Source organism: Nansenia antarctica (assembly GCF_963989245.1).
Source record: "Nansenia antarctica genome assembly, chromosome: 18".
NCBI classification, from domain to species: Eukaryota; Metazoa; Chordata; class Actinopteri; order Argentiniformes; family Microstomatidae; genus Nansenia; species Nansenia antarctica.
In genome coordinates this window covers 21,653,673-21,673,891 of record NC_137691.1, presented here as the reverse complement: position 1 = coordinate 21,673,891, position 20,219 = coordinate 21,653,673, and the positions used below count along the sequence as shown (strand labels likewise).

The 20,219-nt window shown below is 43.6% G+C and overlaps 3 protein-coding genes across 3 annotated transcripts in view; 2 read left to right on the top strand and 1 right to left on the bottom strand.

Moving 5' to 3' along the window:
- capzb (capping actin protein of muscle Z-line subunit beta) overlaps positions 1-3,640 on the bottom strand; it is a 19,734-nt gene extending 16,094 nt beyond the window's left edge. Inside the window, exons 1-2 of the mRNA XM_080548201.1 lie at positions 3,470-3,640; positions 230-319 (exon numbers count right to left, since the gene is read on the bottom strand). Coding sequence (XP_080404327.1) covers positions 230-319; positions 3,470-3,472 — 93 coding nt within the window. The 5' untranslated portion in view covers positions 3,473-3,640. The remainder of the gene's footprint in view (positions 1-229; positions 320-3,469) is intronic.
- A 672-nt stretch (positions 3,641-4,312) lies between these two features.
- LOC308173585 (MICOS complex subunit Mic10-like) lies at positions 4,313-7,722 on the top strand. Its single transcript, XM_080548613.1, has 4 exons — positions 4,313-4,402; positions 7,022-7,069; positions 7,251-7,360; positions 7,499-7,722. Exons 1-4 carry the CDS (start codon positions 4,342-4,344, stop codon positions 7,505-7,507), a joined length of 228 nt encoding a protein of 75 aa, XP_080404739.1. The 5' UTR covers positions 4,313-4,341; the 3' UTR covers positions 7,508-7,722.
- A 2,559-nt stretch (positions 7,723-10,281) lies between these two features.
- nbl1 (NBL1, DAN family BMP antagonist) lies at positions 10,282-19,791 on the top strand (the record flags this gene model as incomplete). Its single annotated transcript, XM_080548352.1, has 4 exons — positions 10,282-10,383; positions 11,487-11,667; positions 12,004-12,115; positions 19,531-19,791. Exons 2-4 carry the CDS (start codon positions 11,495-11,497, stop codon positions 19,789-19,791), a joined length of 546 nt encoding a protein of 181 aa, XP_080404478.1. The 5' UTR covers positions 10,282-10,383; positions 11,487-11,494.
- Positions 19,792-20,219: the final 428 nt, after the last annotated feature.

Here is a 20,219-nt window from a genome sequence, read left to right as displayed (position 1 = left end):
GGTAATTGAGGTAACACATTGCCCCGCTGGTACCGTGTTCAACACGGTAGTATAGTATTCCACGGTAGTACCGTTGTATAAAGCTTATGGTATAGTAGGCACCGTGACATTTTGGCACCGCGGTATATCGTTGGTACCGGTATATCGTGCAACACTAGTGTGTGTTGATTAGAGCTTCTACTGAACCAATACATGTAAATATGTTGAGTGTTATCAGACGGTGACTTACCAGGTCAATGAGGTCACTAAGATTCTTCTCGATCTGCTGGGGAGGCAGACGCCTCATCAAGTCCAGAGCACAGTCCAGCTGTTGGTCATTCTGAAACGACACACACACACACAAACAAACAAACAAACAGAGGGTTGTCAATGTTGACACAGTAAGCACTTGTGACACGAGCTAAATCACAATAATTCACGGGTTTGCAAAAAGATATGTAGCTTTCATTAGCCTGAACTACAGTACTACATCAGTACTGAACTATTTTCAACAGCATTTCACTGATAAGGATTAGGATTTAAATCCTTTTAATATATCACCATCAATGCAATTTATCCAGATGTACCTAAATAGAACCACGCTTTGACTGTTATGGAGATGACAACAGAGCAAAAAGCTCCCACACGTCCCCACCAGATTGAGGAGACAGTCAGTGATGGATGCATGTTAAATACTGTAGCTGGATACTAGAGGGGTGAGCATAGAGGTGTGGGGAGCATTCACACTCCAGCAAACAAACACTGCATCCTGGGATTATAACCTCACTCAGTTTCAGTAAAATGTGTTATTAACCAAGTCAGAATAAGTAGCATGAGAGAGGTTCTGGATTTACTCCCAAATAGCTATTAACTATCTGGCACGAGATACCATGTAGGTTTACAGCAGCATTTCCCAATGGGGAAAACCACTGTTTTTTGAAACCACTGGTGTGTAAATGTAACATCAGATACCTTTAGGCTATAGGCCTAAAAATTGCTTTTGTTTCCGAAGTGGCTCAACAAAAACTCAGAGATGGAGACAATTTGATTACCAAGGTTATTATACATTTTCTGAAAATGTCTACATTATTCAAAGCATATCATGTAAATGTTTTAATCGCCACACAACCGCATTTATGGCAGATGAAGAATTGTCAAACCTTTGGTTATGAAAAATGTTTTTGCATTTTAGAGAAAAGGTACTGATTCCTCCACAAGCACCCTTTCACTAAGATCTAGAGGTAGGGAACTGTGTGTAACTGGGAGGAGCAGAACAGACATGGCCACATTGCTAAGCCTTCCCTGAGGGTGTTCTCTCACTTAAATATGCAGTGCGGCAGGATACCAGCGTGCACGGCACGACAGGCCAGCTACAACATGAAACCACTAAGAAATAGTATTTTAGTTGGGATAAGTCTGGGGTTGTAACGCAATACAGTGAGAGGGTCAACAAAAATGTTCAATAACTATGATTGTTGCTACAAAAAGTCTTCTGAAGAATAATTCCAATACCTTTGACTTTGTGTGATTTAAATCTTACTAATTTCATTGTAAATGATTCATAAAAGCTTAACAAAACTTGCTTTGATGGTAACTTTTGGTTAAACTAACAATTCCCTATCACCTTCAGGCAGTTTGATTAGAGCATGTGTTTTGTGATTGCAGATCAGCCATTCATCCAGTGTAGCCAACCTCTTAAGCTCCACAGGCCAATAATTGAGGCCAAATTCTGCTTTAATTGCATAATTAATGTAATTATTGTTTAATTTATCTCCTTGTCATGTGTAGTTCTTCTGAACTATGATTTGAGCATATCCACACAAAAGGTGTGTCAAGGTGCTACCTATCAAATGGTATCCTGCTTTTGATCATCATATTTCTAATATTATAAGCAGTTATAAGCTAATATAATAATTCTAATGTTATAAGCAGTTTAGTTTGTGTCTGTTTTTTAGGTGGAAATGAGACAAGTAGGCATTTAAGAGGTTAAAACCTTTCATGTTTAACAGAAATTAATATGAAATTGCCTACGTGACAACCATACTAAAAGCAAAATATGAATTTTGGGATTTTTTTGCTTCCTTATAATAGTAGACTAAAAGGGATATTTGGGACGCGTAGTAAATGAGACAATGCCCATCACCCAGTAAGGTTCAATGCCTGGTCAACAGAAATAATCAAGACCATCTACCGCCATATACAGCCATGTATGGTATGAGCAGCTGGCTAGAGGGGAATCACGAATCATTCTTTCCCTAAACAAACTTCATTCAGGGTTCTCCTGAAGACAGCAGGGGTTTTCCGACCATGTCCTTCACGCCCTCTAACACTCTTTTGGGTTGAACTGTACTTAGGCTGCTTTCTCAGTCGATGAATCAGTCTTGTCCATCTAACACCTGCACTCCCTGACACTGTGTTTACTGACGCCCCTGTCTCGATGTAAACACTGGCACGGACCCACTACCCCGGGGGCCGAGTGGAGGCCACGAGCCTGGGCCAGCAGGATGGATGAGGTGAGGTCAGGGGAGAGAGAATGGGCGGCTGAGGAAGCAAACCATCTGGTCTTGAACCATACAGTCAAAAACATTTCAATTATGGGAGACATTTAAAAGGGAGATGGTCAGTGGAGGATTGCAAAAGAATGAGAATGCAACTATTCAGCTGAAGAGTAACAAGGTTGACAACGAAGACTGCAAATCTAATGATATTCAATTAATACCGTTAATTATTCAATAAATATCGTTGTATATCAAACATGCAATTAGCCTATGTGACAATAGTGTTCTTCTGTCTATCTTCAGGTGCACGCCTGCACGAAGTAGCCTAAAATAGTGCATGATGTGGAAGAAAATTGAAAAATGTTTTCCAAATAATAAAATGTATGTTTTAAGGTGACATTACTGTATCTAAACGGTGACCTCGATCAAATGTGTTACACCAAATAGAAGCAATGTCAGTGCTGTCAACAAGAGACCCATCTGGACTCGTAAATCGATGTCAAACCACCATGGTCCGAGAGAAGTTGGGAGTCGTGGATCCACGTCGCCTCAGTCCATATGGTGGGACTGGGCGGAGCAGGCCGGTTATAGCGACAGGCAACCCGGCGCTTGTACTATTTTAACCATGGGGTGTGTGTTTACCGGAGGAGGGGGTGGTGAGTAGAATAGAGACCCCCTTCTAATCCACGAACTAGTTTATGATAAACCAAAACATCCTGGAACTTTATTCTACGCTGTGAGCAATGAAGCTGGCCAGCTAGTTAGCTAGATGAGGATTTCAGACTACCGTTACTAGTACGCCAAATTGTTTAGCTGACATACGGCGTTGGAGTAATTGATGTCTGTGAAATATCTATGCCACTATCCTAACCCGCAACACAGCACTTCCTATAAAAGGGCAGCTAGCAAGCTAGCTAGCGTGCTAACATCCCCTAGCAGCCCCACCAGCCTACCCCATCCCCGCTCCTCTGCTCTCTCCCGGCCCCCCTTACCATGTCTGCGGCGTGGTGACGGTCTCAGAGGGGAGATATGAGAGGTTTACACTTTCCTTTAATTGTGCTTTGCACGACTTGTTCTTCTGTACTATTGTTGTTTTTATCCCCCAGCAAGTAGATGATGTTTCTTTTCGCCTCCCTTACGGAACCCAGCCCTGTCAGCGAAATCACTTCCTCAACCGGGGTACAGGAAGGGGGACGGGGAGAGAAAACAAGCAATGATTGCATGTCCGGGTCACTCTGCTCTTTCTCTCAAACAGCCAATCGCAGTGGAGTAAGTAAGGCATTGCCAAGTATGGAAAGAGAAGAGGAGTGGTGTGAGGGCAAACGTAGACTGATGAACAGAGAGGGCGATAGAGCTCTGAACCTGCAAAATGCTTCTCCATCTCTATAAAGTAAAACATATATAGGCGTACAATAAATTATTGCCCACAGGCATTACAGTATATTTGTTTCAAAAAAGTATTTAATGAAGTGACACTTCACACAAAGAGTGAGATATCACTATATATCAGGTTCTTTGGTTTTGATATAATCATTGCTCTATTTCATCTCATTCAATTGATTGCCTGTGTTTTCACCGTTTTTACAAAAGGTGGCAGTCAGGGACATTTAAATTAGATTTGATTTGATTAGAATAAATAAAAAATCCCCCAATGAACTTCGTTTGTGGTGACACATATATAAAGTAATAATCAACACATACAAGCACATAAAATATACATAAAATACACAAGTGCAATGTCACAGAGGTTGCAGAAAGACGAGGGCGAATAATGTATTTTCCCTTTTTTTCTAGGCATATTTATATTGGGCGATTTGGAGAATCACATGACCTCCGTCTCGCGATAGTTTCAGCAGGCGAAAACATGGCAGAAGAACACGGACGGAAATGGGACCGATGCCTAGCTGATAGCGCCGTGAAATTAGGTAATTTTCTTTTTTTGATGTAGTAATTAATCGACACATTGATTCAAAATATGACATAAGACGGCGCAGTTTTAGCCGGGGCTTAGGTAAACCTGAATCGGCTGAACCAGGCCACCTCACCTGTCATTTGGGCCGTTGGTTTACCGGTGAGGTCAATTGTAAAACATATGACAATTCAGTTGTCAAATAACTTGACATTGAAATAATAATCTACTTTTGCTGTGCATCTAAGCATTTATGCGCATGTTAATTGTGTTGAAGCTTAACAGGTCATGGTATCATTGCAGTTGGCTACGTAGCTACATCACACAGCTCTCGTGCCCTTCACGTCTGAATTTGAGCGATGTGACGCAATGGTAACGTTTATTCAGACACCGACAGTGTTTAATGGCAATGATAACCGCTTAAAGAATCTCCGAGTATTATGCATGTTGTAATGCAGTTGCCCAATGTACCACTATCCCTGGAGAGGGTTAGAACATATGGTATTTTTTCTACAGTTGGTCATCATAATAATTTGAGCAATATAGGCTATCCACCACAAAATGACCCACCTATGTGGTCACAACACATGGTCACTAGCAATTTACCAACAGCCTGCTTATCATGGCAAACATTTTCGTTCACGCTTTATTTACAGTGTTATAAGCAGAACATTGGAGTCATTATGATAATAAAGTAATAGCCTAATAAGTTAGTAATAAGAATTGTCCTCATTTAAACGGTTTAATATTTTTTTATTATGACTTCTCTTTGGCACCAACACACCCTTTCAATTCCACAATAGGCATATCCATGATATAGGTCTAGAGTAGTCTTATTTCAGAGAAATATGTAGTTCCTATTTTACTTTCTATAATGTTCAATGATCAAATGTGTTCTGGTGCCCGTAACTGCCAAGAGATTTAAGTCAATTGGTGGCAAGTATAGCTTTTCAGCTCAAAGAGCAGGGACGATTGCCCACTTAGAAATTTAGAGGGAGGCTACGATCTTGGCCGGGATCTTTGACTTCCAAACCATTATGACTGTTTTAAGACTGTTGATTCTGTATTTGCATGGATTGACAACATCTGGGTTTACAAGTAGGCCTATCCTCCCCTCCATAGGCCTATCCTCCCCTCCATACTGCTATAGGCCTATCCTCCCCTCCATACTGCTATAGGCCCGAAAGTTGTGAAATCTCATTGCCCCCAGCAGGGAGCCTGTAATGGCATGCCAGTAAGGAAAGATCGAGCTGCAGAACAACAGAGGAACAACAGGAGAGCAGAATGATGGATCCACAGGCAGGGGAGTAAGGGAGAGAAGGAGGGAAAGGTGAAGGGAAAGTAGAGGCAAAGAGAATAAAAACTGTGGTTGTATTTAGAGGTTCATAACAGTAAATCTGTTGCAGATCTGCCCCTCATATTTGGCCAACTCTCCTGCGTTTCAGCAACCATCACAAGGGAAGGGGGGTGGGGTGGGGGGGGGGAGAAATGGTGAGAGAGAGAAAGAAGGAGTGGGTCTAAAGAGACAGAGACGTCTGTAAATCTTTGTACTTGGGCTGGAAAAGAAAGAAAGAGAGAGAGGCAGAAGAGGAGAACGATTTCTTGCATGTCAGCAGTAATAAAGATGTGTGGGTTGTTTTTTTGTTTTTGTGGTCTTGTTTGACATTTGTAAGTTGTGTAATCGAGAGCAGCGTCTGAGTGCTCTGGCAGCGGCGTATCGGTCATGCTGCATAGCTCTCTGAATCCAATTAAGAGGCGGAGGCCCGGACGGTTGTTTTTATGTGTTTCTGTGCTGGCTGGCCCAGAGCTGGGTGGGGCGAGGTGAAGCAAAGCACACAAACACATTCCTCCTCAAGCTCCCCTCTGGTCTGTCTGTCTGCCCACCTGTCCTCCCCCCTCCCCCTCTGGTCTGCTCTGTCTGTCTGTCCACCTGTCCTCCCCCCAGCCCTGGCCATGAGGTCTCACATCACCTCAGTCCACCTGACACTTGACCAGGCTGGACCTTCACTCTCACAACACCTGCCAGATCTCCAGATCACACCACCAGTCCTGCTTATCGACCCCATCTCTCCTCCTACCTTAAGAACTGGGTCCTCCTCCTTTGTGTCTTTCGCCCACTGCACTGGCTCCTCCTACTCAGACTTTTTCCTCCCCCTCTCACTGTATTTGGTGCACCCTTTCACACTCTTTTGCTTTCCAACCTTTTTTTTCTTCTTTGCCTCTGTCTCAAACTCATTTTCACGTACTTTTCCTCTTCTCTCTCCCTCTGTTTCTTTCTCTAATGAACAACGTCTGGCTGACAGGTGCTGTTTACCCGTTCTGGGGTCAAATGTCATGTGCCCCACCCCGCCCCACATCATTAAAGACGATTTACTTCCGTGCACACAAGGGAGTTCCATACCTGTGTGTGTGTGTGTGTGTGTGTGTGTGTGTGTGTGTGTGTGTGTGTGTGTGTGTGTGTGTGTGTGTGTGTGCGCGCGCGCGCATTACCTAAATACTGTGCTGCAGAGTGTGTTTCTATCACTGTGGATAAGTAACATAGCTTACCCCCCCCCCCCAACACACACACACACACACATTCTCTGTTAAAATTAAAATTATAAAATTATTCTCTCTCTTTTTCCCCTCTCTTTAGGAACTGGCCTTGGCATGGGCGTTGTGTTCTCAGTCCTTCTTTTCAAAAGTGAGTATTGCCTAAGACGCACCAGAGAAGAGTTATAGTCATCTGCTTTTATTCCCTATTTTTGAGGGGAGTTAAAAGTTCTGTTTGATGTTTGATACTTATTTATATTGATAAATGATAATGATGAATCTGTAAGTAATATTTCTTTATCTTCAGACGTTAATGTATTTCTCTTCTCCAGGGCGCACATGGCCTGTAGCATTTGGCTCAGGTGTGGGACTGGGGATGGGCTACTCCAACTGCCAACACGACTTCAGGTCACCGTACCTGCTTCACGGCCACATGGTTAAGGTCAGTAAATCACATAACAAAAGTGGGGTGCATGTACACATTGCAGATTTTCAACACAGCATGATGAAATAAACTGTGTGTTTCGAATACATTAATGATACCCCATTTAATAACTGTTGTCTTTATATTGTCTTTCAGGACCAGTAGAAGATGACTGATGTGGGTTCGCTGATGTAGAAGTTGCTGTCTTGTCTTTGCTGCTTGTTTTTGACCTCGCACTGTAGAGTTTCCTCAGCTACTCGATGTGTAATTCCTGTGTGTTTCAAAAGGAAGTGTATATTTCATAAAACAATAGTGAGTTTGACATGAAATCCTGATTTAATGTATGTGTGTTTGTGAGAAAGAGAATAAAGTAATTGAGTGCTCACAAAGAACATGTGTATTTTTTAATTATTTTGGCATGCTGCGTGTGTTAAGGGGGGAGAGAGGGAAAAGTATTTTGTGTGTTAATGAGTAGGAGAGTTCAACTCCTGCTGTTTTGGAATGGGAGCCAGGTTCAGCACCTGCATCCCTGAAGGAAAGAGTGAAAGCTTTAAAAAGCCTGCCTAGAGAAAAAAAAAAAAGGCATGAATTAAATATGGATGCTGAAGAGGGACAATTATGTCTAAACATGCAGACAGGTTGAAAAAGAGAAGAAAAATGTTTAAATGTGATAGATTTAAATGTTGAGAAACCACCTTGCAAGTGATGAGTATATGAAATTGGACAGTATTGCAATAAATGTAACTTCTGTTATAACACCAAGCATGAGTAGCTCAGAAGAACTGTAAGAAAAGCTACACACAGCAGCGAGGGTGCAACATAAGTGTTCCAGGTGCAAGTCTTATCTTCCATGCTATGCACATCCACGTCCTCATCCGTGTTTGAGAGGTGGACAATGGATGTGTGTGTTTTGGAAGTGAACAGTGTTGGAAGTGCCTTTGTGTGTAGGGGTGATCAGGCTAGCTTGTGTGTAGGGGTGATCAGGCTAGCTTGTGTGTGTGTGTTTTCGGAGCAATTTTATATGCCTGTGTGTTCATTGGCAGGGATTCTAAGTGTGTGTGTGTCTGTCTGGAATGGCTGCTCATGTCTGTGATAGATCATTTGTATATGTGTGTGTGTAGTGTGTGTGCGACTGAACATGTTTTGTGAGAGTGTGTTTGTCCAGCCCCCTGGTGCAGCAGAATTTGTGGAATGCTCTGGAATGCCATTTCTGGACTGGAGCTCAGTCCTTATTACTAACAGGTGAGTACTGCACTGTGCACGTCTGGACACACACACACACACACACTCAAACACATACTCAAACACTCACACACACATATGTACTCACTCATACTCCTCTGATCTCTCATAAGTCTAAACTATACACATTTCCACTTACACATCTAGATATGTTGCCTACAGGCACATGTTCACATTTCAAATGTCAAAACACAGTACATTCTCTGTCCTATAAATAAACACATTCTAACACGCAAACAACGATAAACAGGCACTCTTGGACATAACAAAGACACTCTTGGAATTAACGCTCATGCACATTCTGCAGTGCATAAGTCACAAAGTAAGACACATATGTTGACATCCTCTCAAGAAATTGTTCTGCTATTTCACTCTTCCCCTGTCTATCAAAGTATTTGTTTGCAAGTGAAGCGCATAGCACTGGTAGGGGTGTTTATATGGACACAATCCAAGCTGCACACCTGCAGAGGGGGGGGGGGGGTACCTTTAGCAATATTGTTACTTGTCTGTGCCTGTTTGGCAGATTCTCTCATCCACAATCATAATCACACTAATAATAGGCACTAATCAGAAAACATAGTCAGTTGAGTTACTTCTGATCTTTAATCAGAGCTCACACGAGTGTTCCTGTAAATGGCAAGAAGAGGAAGGTTAGAGTGTGGGGAGGAGAGCAACTCAGTTGGGATTAGGGTGGAATTGAACTATTTGAGGATGATTAGTGCAGACAGGTGGTATTGATAGGGTTAAGGTACAGTAGAAAAGAATACATCCACTTCAGGTACAGTAGCCTACTTCTCTACTACCAGTTCCCATCTGAGAAGGTGCACATCAGAGATACAGAATCCATCTTGATCTTATTCTTTAATTATTAATAAGCTATGCATTGGAGGGGTGTGATGAAGTTGACCTCTCACTCAGTATTTGCTATTTTTCCAGACAAATGTATATCTTTCTGTATTTTACTCCAAGTTGCCTCATAAACGTAGGAGAGCTGCATTATATGGTTGAGTATTCCAAATCGTGTACATGTGGTCTTGATGCCTCTAAGGTGTTGTATGACCTGAAATGGAGACGGTCCCTCTTTGCCCACGGAGAGCTGTTAAACTACAGACCTGCCAAACTAATTCCCCCCCCCCCCGTTTCATTCGTCCAACAACGGCACAGCGGGACCCCTGTCTGGAAGCGCAGCCGCGCCTATACTCAAATAAAGTGACCGAATCACGGGCGGGTAAAGTTTGAAAGAACTGGGAGAACTGCTGCTCCATGCAAACAAGAAGCAGACTACTGTTAATACGATTTTTGGGGAGAAGAGGTGGAAACATACAGAACAGGAGAGATAAGGGGACCGAGGGGAGGGACCGAATGGGTTGATGGACTGAGAGACAGATTGGGTTACTAATGCGCACTATCTCCTCACTCCTCTCATCTGATCGTCTCTCTCTCTCTCTCTCTCTCTCTCTCTCTCTCTCTCTCTCTCTCTCTCTCTCTCTCTCTCTCTCTCTCTCTCTCTCTCTCTCTCTCTCTCTCTCTCTCTCTGCCGGATGATGTAATTGTTTTGTGGTAGCCTAAATCTGGAGAAAAAAACGGAAGAATCCTCGCCTCTCGTAAACCAGTTATATTTTCCAATTTATTATCATCTTCAGCGCCTCGACTCTACGCATCTCCCCATCGTCTCTCCGGTCTCCTGCTGGGCGGGTGGCGAGAGTGCTGGGAGAGACTGCGTTGAAGCTTTGGTGAGGGAGTCTCAGCGAGATACAGTGCCTCGGTCAACTCAACTGGGATTTCGGCAGTTCGCAACGGTAGGCACGGTCTGACACTTAACGACCTGGTTTTTATTCCTTATAGCTGTTCCAGAGAGATGCTAGAGTGTTTCAAGTGTTTCAATGCAAAATGTCACCTGGTAAACTCATTGTGGTTTAATTTAGCTCCATCTGTGACTAGGATTAAGCGATATTAATATGCACATTTGGATGTTATGAACACAGCATCCACATACATATAACGCAGTAGTTTGGAAGCGTTTGACTTCAATGTGACCTGATTATAATTATTGCAAACTACCTACAGCAAAAAAGTTATAATTAATTCGATGCAATAATAGTGCATAGCAAAATCATTGATATAATTGTATGGCCGAATTGGAATTATAGCCCAGGCTATATGGATTTATAGCCTAACTCAATTCTCTTTATCCAGCGTTTACGCTCCGTGCTCCCCTTCCAATCGCCTCTCACGCTCTGTTTTATAGCCACGGGGCATTCGTTAGTTGACAGAGATATTGAATCCTTCTGGAATGTTATTTGCCCTAGGACACTGCAAAACATCCTCAATCGTAACACACAAGAAAACAGACTCAATCTGTCTACGGTATTTATGGGCGAAACCTTGTTAGGCTTCGTGACAACCATTTTTACATGAGCCAAGAGACAGGATTGTGTAGGCCCAGAAGTTTGTAATTGTCGTGACTGGCCTGGGCAGTTTTCAAAAGAAAAAACTGAGAGAGGATTTTGTGGACGTTTATTAAAGTTAGGTGGTATGAAGCACCACCCCCCCACCTCTCCTCTCGAGTCATTGAGGTTAGTTAGAAGGAGCCAATTCAGCCATGTGAGCATGTATGTAGACTATGACCGCCTCTGTGTTTAAATGGATGAGTGAAGAAGCGGATATACAAGGTACAAAGCAGCATAGAGCAGGCAGCACTGCTGCAGGCTATTAACACTACACACTTTATTTCTCCAAATTAGGGCTACGAGAGTTAAAATTAGGTTTCTTAAGTTATAGGTCTAAAGGTCTATAGGTTTCTTAAGTTATAGGTCTAAATTATTAGCCTACACTTTGATACATCAGGTGCAACTGAACTTCAGGTGGTTATGAAAACAATATATCTTGTATTCTCCTTAAGGTGAAGTCATGTGGCAAAGAATTCTGATTTGCTGCGCACTACTTGCGCTGTGTTCGACGGCACCGCCCGCGCACATCAACCGTCTGGCGCTTTTCCCTGACAAGAGCGCTTGGTGTGAGGCCAAGAACATCACACAGATAGTCGGGCACACGGGCTGCCAGCCTCGCTCTATCCAAAACAGGTCAGTCTCTCTCTCTCTCTCTCTCTCTCTCTCTCTCTCTCTCTCTCTCTCTCTCTCTCTCTCTCTCTCTCTCTCTCTCTCTCTCTCTCACTAACACACACACACCTCAGGTACAAATGGAACGTTTAAAGTCTATACAACTAACAAGTGCAGAGGCATTAATTTCCAGGGGGTCACTTACTAACTAAACAGCAATATAATAGCCTATATGTAACTTGATAAGCACTACAGTTGGATTGAACCTGGACCACTTCCAAAGAGAATCAACAGGCATTCAACTCTCAACACTCTCTCTCTCTCCCTACCCTTCCCTCTCCCCTCCCTCTCCCCTCCAAGGGCTTGTCTGGGGCAGTGCTTCAGTTACAGCGTCCCAAACACCTTCCCGCAGTCAACTGAGTCTCTGGTGCACTGTGACTCCTGCATGCCTGCACAGACACAGTGGGAAGTGGTAAGTTTACATGCACACGCACACACACACACACACACACACACACACACACACACACGCACGCACGCACGCACGCACGCACGCACGCACGCACACACACACATACACACCAGTTGATGTACCCATACGCTAACCTTTCAGTATAAACATATTCTACCACAACCCCCCCCCCCCTACACACACACACACACACACACACACACACACACACACACAGGATATTAACCTATAGGACTTTTTTTTGTCTGCATCAGATTTTTATTCAAGGTCAGAGATCCGGAACGACTGGTGATAACAAAATACAATTTAATCAACTCACTTTTAAGCAAAATACACTCAAGTTCAAGACAGTTAAGATAGTCAAAATACATTCAAGCCTAGTGGGAGGAATGGCATTGTTTGCTGGGAATCAGTTGCTTGAACCTAGGTACAAAAGGTGTGATAGTCAGATGGAGACACTAATCCAAATGTTCATTGGTCAAGCTGCTGCAAAATTAGCTTTTCATCACATTCATTGTGAAGAATGCAGACTCACACCGATATGTGGAACTGAATATGATGAGCACAAAGATGGCCACCTTCTGGAGTTTAGGAGAATTTACTGCGGAAGATCACAGGGTCACATTTCACTTCACTCAAAGCCACGTTCTCCTGCAGGTCAATCAGTTCTGTCTGCAGAGATGCAGTGCTTGCACATGGGAAGATGCTCTTGGCCTCTCTTGAAAACCCCTCAACATTATTCACCAGAGATGACCAATGACTGGGTCAAGAGTTGCGCTGCTTCTCTGGTGTGGAATGGTCATATCCTTCTGATGTTGTTAAGGAAGAATCTGCAGGAGCGTGCTGTTGCTGTGATGTTCTCTGCACAGGATAGGCGGTTGTCCAGGATCACTCCAAGATTCTTGGCTGTCTGGGAGGGGGTTACAGTAGAGTTCTCCACGGTGATGGAGAAGTCTTGGAGAGGGCAGGCTTTCGCAGGGATGAAGAGTAGCTCAGTCTTGTTAAGGTTGAGCTTGAGATGGTGGGCTGACATCCATGTAGAGATGTCAGCGAGACATGCAGAGACATGTGTTGCCACATGTAGGTCAGAGGGGGGGAAGGACAAGAAGAGTTGAGTGTCATCTGCGTAGCTGTGGTAGGAGAACCCATGTGAGGAGATTACCAAGCCAAGAGACTTGGTATAGAGGGAGAACAGTAGGGGCCCTAGGACAGAGCCCTGGGGTACTCCAGTGGTGAGGGTTCATGGAGAAGACAACGATTCTCTCCAAGTCACCTGGTAGGAGCGATCCGCCAGGTAGGAAGCAAACCAGGAGTGTGCGGTGCCAGAGATGCCCAGTTCTGAGAGGATGGAGAGAAGGATCTGGTGGTTGACTGTGTCGAAGGCAGTGGACAGGTCCAGGAGAATGAGAACAGAGGACAGGGAGGAAGCTTAAGCAGAGTGGACGGCCTCCATGACAGCAAGGAAAGCAGTCTCAGTGGAGTGCCCAGCCTTGAAGCCGAATTGGTGGGGTTATCTTCTGGAGATAGTCAGTCAGTTGTTTAGATGCAGCACGTAGAGCAGAGAGTCTGGAAGGGGTGTTAGCAGCGTTGGTAGGAAGAGGAGAAAAGGTGCTGCTAATGTCATCAACCTTTTTTTCGAAGTAGGTGACAAAGTCATCGGCAGACAGGGAGGAAGGAGGAAGGGTAGGAGGTGGGTTGAGGAGTGTGGAGAATGTGAACAGTTTTCTAGGATTAGAGGCAGAAGAATGTATTTTGGTATGATAGTAGGAAGTTTTAGCAGCTGATGCAGGGGAGGCGTAGTTTTTTTGTGATAAATTTTTTATTTTGATTTTATGTACAAACACACAAAGGACAATGACAAAACAATTACCAAAATACACAACATTTCATACCTGCATACATTCCCCCTACCCACCCTCCCACACCAAGGTCTTACTCCGCCCAAAAACCCTCAAGAAGGATTTAAACCAGCTCAACATAAATGCCACCAAGTAAAATAAATAAACTTAATAGGATAAACATAAAACATTAAATAGTATAATATTCAAATATCAATACCCACCCCATTACAAACCATAAGTTATGCATATCACCTCTGCATACATTCTATAAAGGAAGTCCATAAACTAATATTCTTTGCTTGAGCGCCATGCATGCTGGCCACGGACCTTTCTAGTTTGGCTAGATCTAACACAGTGTTTAACCAATGCTGATAGGACAAGTCATGGGGGTCTTTCCACCTCTGAGCTACCAGTTTTTTGGCGGCTGTGAGGCCTACCAGAAGCCAGCGTTGGTGCATCATTGATAAATTTAAACTGGTAAAATCATTCAGTAGTAGAATTATTGGGGAGCAGGGGATAGAGGACCCAAGAAACTCAGACATCTTATTGATGGCCATACCCCAGAATGATTTAACACCAGGGCAATCCCACACCATATGGATGAAAGTTCCTGTTGTGTTTAATGAGCATAACTGACAGTTTGGCGAGGGTGTTAATTTCATCAAAAAAAGTTTGCGGGGTGTACAGTATAGCCTGTGTGCAAAGTTATAGTGAATCATCTGATGATTGGGGTTGCGAGATGCTAAGTTGATCTTAGTCCAAACCGTAGTCCAATTGATTGTAGATGGTGAGATAGAAAGGTCATGGCTCCAACGCAAGTTAATTTGTAGAGGGACATCTGCACATTTGATCATAAGTGTGTATAGGTTAGAGACTAAGGCTGTGGTAGGTTTACCAACAAACATTTTGTGGATGGGATGTACCTTCAAGTCTTCAGGGGGGGGAGGCGTAGTTGGAGAGGAGAGAGTGATAAAGGTTTAAGTCATCAGAGAGGTAGTTTTTTTCTCCATTTCCTCTGAGCTGCCCTGAGCTCTATTCTACAAGCATGTAACGTTTCAGAGAGCCAGGGAGCACGTGGAGAGGATCATGCTGGCTTCAAGGTTAGTGGACAGAGGGCGTTGAAGGATGAGGTGAGAGCGGACAGGAGGATGGAGGATGCTGGGTCAGTGGATAGAAGAGAAAAGGATTCAACAGAGGGTGGGGAGGATAAGACAGAAGAAGAGAGGGTGGTGGGGGACAGGGTACGTAGGTTGAGACGAGAGGGTATAAAGTGGTTAGAGACTGACAGGGAAGAGGTGGTTTTGAGGGGGAGGGAGAAGGATACAAAGTGATGAGCTGATTGCCTGCCTTATGAGTCGGAGGAGAGCGGGACAGGGTAAGGTCGAAGTAGAGGAGAAGGTCAAGTACGCCAGATGAGAGAAGCTTCTCTGACTGGATGTTGAAGTCACCCAGTAGTACGAGCGGAGTGCCATCATCAGGGAAGGAGCTGAGAAACACATCCATCTCTTCTAGGAAGTGACCGTCCTGACCTGGGGGGGGCGATAGATGACAACAATGTGACGTTTGACAGGAGAGGAGACAGAAACAGCATGGAATTCAAAGGAGGATATTGACAGGTGTGACAGGGGAAGGACAGTATATGACCACTTAGGCAAGATGAGGAGTCCTGTGCCTCCCCCTCGACCAGAGGGTCTAGGGGAATGAGAAAAGGAGTAGGCGTCAGAGAGAGCTGCTGGTGTAATTGTATCTTCAGGTGAGATCCAGGTCTCAGTGAGAGCGACATGAACAAAGCATAAGCTGAGATAGCCTCAACTTTCCGGACCGCTGACTGGCAGTTCCAAAGACCTCCCGCGGCAATTAAATCATTGTCAGTTGAAGAAGGTGGATAGATGAGATTGGAACGGTTGCGAGGGGGTATGTACAGGTTTCGAGTTATAAGCTGAGCTTTGTGGGGGTCTCCAAAATAACAGTGCGAAATGTTCTCATGCACGCGCGCGAATCATGCCCACACAGCGTTGGGACTTACAAGTTTTAATTAGCCATAGGCTACTCATTTCACCACATCAACACCACCACATGAAACAACAGCTATAAGCGATAGTCACGGGTATCTCGGCCAATAATGTTGTTGTTTTTGCTATACAGTCCATTCGCTTTCACTGTTAGCACGACACATTGTCCACATCTCCATTTCCAGTGACATCGAACCTGACATAAATAATCATGTATGCTCGTCCATGAATTGTGCTTTCATCTAATGTTATGCTACTACGGGAATCAAGTGATTTGACATTAGAAATGAATTTGTTTCATCTCTTGTGCAATGTGCTCTACAATCTGGGCACATGAATGATCGGATCGGTGAGCAGGGGCCAACTGTCGCGCCATTCATCTCATTAAGTTTCATAATTGGATTCAGTTTTGTATAAGGCATCCTTTCTTTAGCGACAGTATAGGCTGCCCTGAACGAACTAGCTGTCTCTGGAGGTGAGTTCTGCTACTTTCTTCGGAAGCACTTGCTTTTGTTTGAGCTCTGCTATTTCAACAGTTTCAACGTTAGGTGTCATAACAGGTGCAGCTGAATTCAAGTTTGGTTTCTTGGATGAAAAACCTTTCCAGGCTTGTCGACTCGGTCGGCAGCAGTGGCCTTTTTTGGGGCGGCATGATAGCTAGCTACTGAATGTTTTCTTCTCAATAATCGTGTTTCAATCGTGTTTTCAAGTTCTCAACGATCATATTCTGCTGTTGCACAATATTCTACTGCGCCCCATAGTGTCTTGGTGGTAAAGTGCAGGCAGTCAAAGGCATACTGTCATTCACAGGAGATTAATGCTGGTGTGCGTAGTTCTTTTGGAAAACGTGTTTATTTTAGAATATTTATCATATAAATAATACTCATTACATTTACATTTTTGATCAAATAATGGTTGTGGTAATGTATTATTAGCGACCCCCACAGATGTATGATTTTACTGCTTTCATGGGAGCTCAGACCTTCCTTATGGGAGCTCAGCTCCCATTGGCTTCCACATAACTCGAACCCTGGGTATGTAGCATCTATGCGTCCTCCTGAGTGTCAGAAGAACAGGAATAGGGAGAAAGCACATTGTGATATTAGTCAGTAGAGGGGTAGAGGGTTAATGGACAAACATAAGTTGGAGTTGCCAAGTGCACTCAAAGCAGACAAATATGACAATAGAACAATCAAAATGGAAGAGAAGAGAAAATACTGTTCTTAGTGTCCTGTCATTCCTCTCAGGCCTTCCTCAATGAACTCCCACAGATAGACTCCCTTGTCTTGTTGTCAGGAGTCTTTGAGTCAGGAGGCTGTCGCCTCTGGGAGTCCGGATATTAATGGGGATTTCAGAAGTTGCTAAAGACTGGCAGGCTTGCAGCCCGTCCCAACTAACGATCACTTAACGACTGGACAGGTGTACTTACTTAGTCCAAATGTATGATACTATGGCACTAGCCGTAGCTACATCTAACTCCCTCCGACATGTTTTGACAGGTGTCAAAATTTGACAACAACCACTCATCGTAAATAGCTAGCTGGCGCAAACTCTTCCCAGTTTAGGATACCAAGCTAATGCAAATACTGCTAACAAACTTTATACAACGGATAGATCTGGTCCATTGTCTCTATTGGTCAGTTTGCATTCCAGCCGTGCTGATATCCATGATATACGCACGGCTAAATGGAATGTTGACACATCTTTTCACATTACTCTGCGTTTGTATATATTACCGTTATCAAGTTACATTATTACCGTTGCTTAGCAACCGATAAACAACTGTTCAGCGGATGAATACACTTACAATAAAACATTAATTAAAAGTTTGTCTTGTCTTTCTTCTGTGAAATATTGATAGATAAATGTGGTTACCGTTGTATAAAAGCGTTATGGAACGAGAAGCTGTGGTATATCGTGGATATCGGCACAGCTAGGGGGTGTAACGGCACTCTGCTTCGCGTCGTGCCTAACCACCCCACTAGCTGTGCTGATATCCATGATATACGGCTTCTCGTTCCATAAAACTTAAACAGACTACATGCTACAATGCATAACAGAACACTTAATAGAAAACCTACATTACTGACAAACTAATACTTAAACATTTACCCACCTGAAAGAATAAATGGAAAACACAGTAGTTGTGCTCAGTGGCTTTCCTGTTTCATTTATGTAAGTGGGAAATTACATATAAATATCTGATTTGTGACACAGACATGGCTCAGACAGTTACTCCAACGACATTTACACAAATTGTGTACTGGAAAAAATTAGACACATTCTGTACCTGCGATAGGAGCTGATAGCAAATTCTCCAGTGTAATGTTAATGCGTGAACTCAACAGCAACAATACAACACTTTCTCCAGCAGCGATAGGGAAATAAGCCACATTAAAACCACATTCATCTGGGGACAGGATCGTTGTGAATGATCTCCAGCTACACTGTATATTCAACGTCACTAACAATTTATTATTCAAAAGAAAATGTATTTCAAAATAGAAAAAGTTACACTTGGTAACATATTGTAGTGACATCAGGGTGGAGTAACTCGCCTCACCCTGATCTCCCGCTCACCAACCTCCCGCGCCTCCCTAACCACAACACCATTGGCAAAGCTACCAATGGATCTACTACTACATTCAAATTCAAATATTTCTTCTTCTATCACGACAACTGCCAGTGGCCGCTGGCCTGAGCTAGATTACTATTCCTGCTACAACTGGTGGATTGATGATTCACTTGCTTAGTCAAATGTATTGATTGTAAGTCGCTTTGGAATAAGGCGTCAAAAATGTTAATGTAAATGGGTCTCATACAGGTATTTACATTATTGTATTCATAACACAAGGTATGGGCTGGGTCCGTATTCACTTGCCGTTCGGTCCACATGCGGACAGTGGTCCGGACTTTGAGAAGCCCTGCTTATAAGATGAGAAAGAAAAAAAAGCATATCCTGCATGACATCTATTTTATTTGAGGTTGCCCTTGTCCTCTGTCTTTAAAATGCACTGTTTAGTAGCCAGAGATTCCAGAGTCCTGGAACAACAAAGGCCTTGTGTAGAAGTGTATGTCGTTTGGAGAGCAGCCAGGTTGGATAGGAGGGTAGGACCACAGGTGAGGTGACTTCATGCCTCTAGAGAAAAAATCCTGATACACTGTACAGTACATCTTCCCCAACATAATATTGGGAATGAATGGACCATGTTCCAGATCAGTCCATATTTTGAACATGATCGTGATTCCTTTCATGCAACCCTAATATCAAGGACTGTCTCAGATTGCATTTCTGAAGATTTTGGACCTGGATGTTTCTGGGAGGATGAATGTATTTATTTTCTAATGTTTAAAAAAAAAATAATCATGTAATGCTCAACTAATACTGATCATTTGGGATGCAAACAGGGGATCATTGTTGAGGATGATAAGGCTTTATTTAAAATATATATGTGTGTGTGTGTGTGTGTGTGTGTGTGTGTGTGTGTGTGTGTGTGTGTGTGTGTGTGTGTGTGTGTGCGTGTGTGTGTGTGTGTGTGTGTGCGTGTGTGTGTGTGTGTAGGTGACTCTGGATTGCCCAAGCAGTGAGGAGGCTCCTCGTGTGGATAAACTGGTGGAGCGTATTCTCCACTGCAGCTGCCAGTCCTGCAGTAAGGAGGGTGCCCAGGAGGGGGCCTTGATGCAGCTCTACCCATCAGAGAGTGCACCTGGGGGGCACAGTGGCACTCACTCACACACTCACCCCCACACAGACACACAGGCTCAGCATGCTCACACACACTCAGAGCCACACCCACATACACACACATCTGACGGAGGGTAGGACCTTCGCCCGGTGTGTGTGCTTTTTGTCTTTCTCACTCGCTTGATCTTTCAAACTCTTCCTCCACTCCTTAGGGTTTTTTCCGTCCAACAGAACGTAATTTACTCCTTCCCCCTCTCTCCCATCCAACCTCTTTTTTTTATTTTTATTCAACACTCTAAAGCACTTTGAAAGTAAATCTTCAAATGAAAACTTATAAGCTTATAAATGCACATACGCAACCAGATGGTCACTCATGCTGCACTCTCCAAATGCCACCAAACCTTTAGGTGAACACACACAAACACACTAGCTTATTTAGGCCTAGACTATTTGTTATCTACCTTCTGACAAACTTACACACACAGACGAGCACACAGACACACGTGTGCTCGCACACACACACACACACACACACACACACGCACCCAGACATGACTATAGACTTT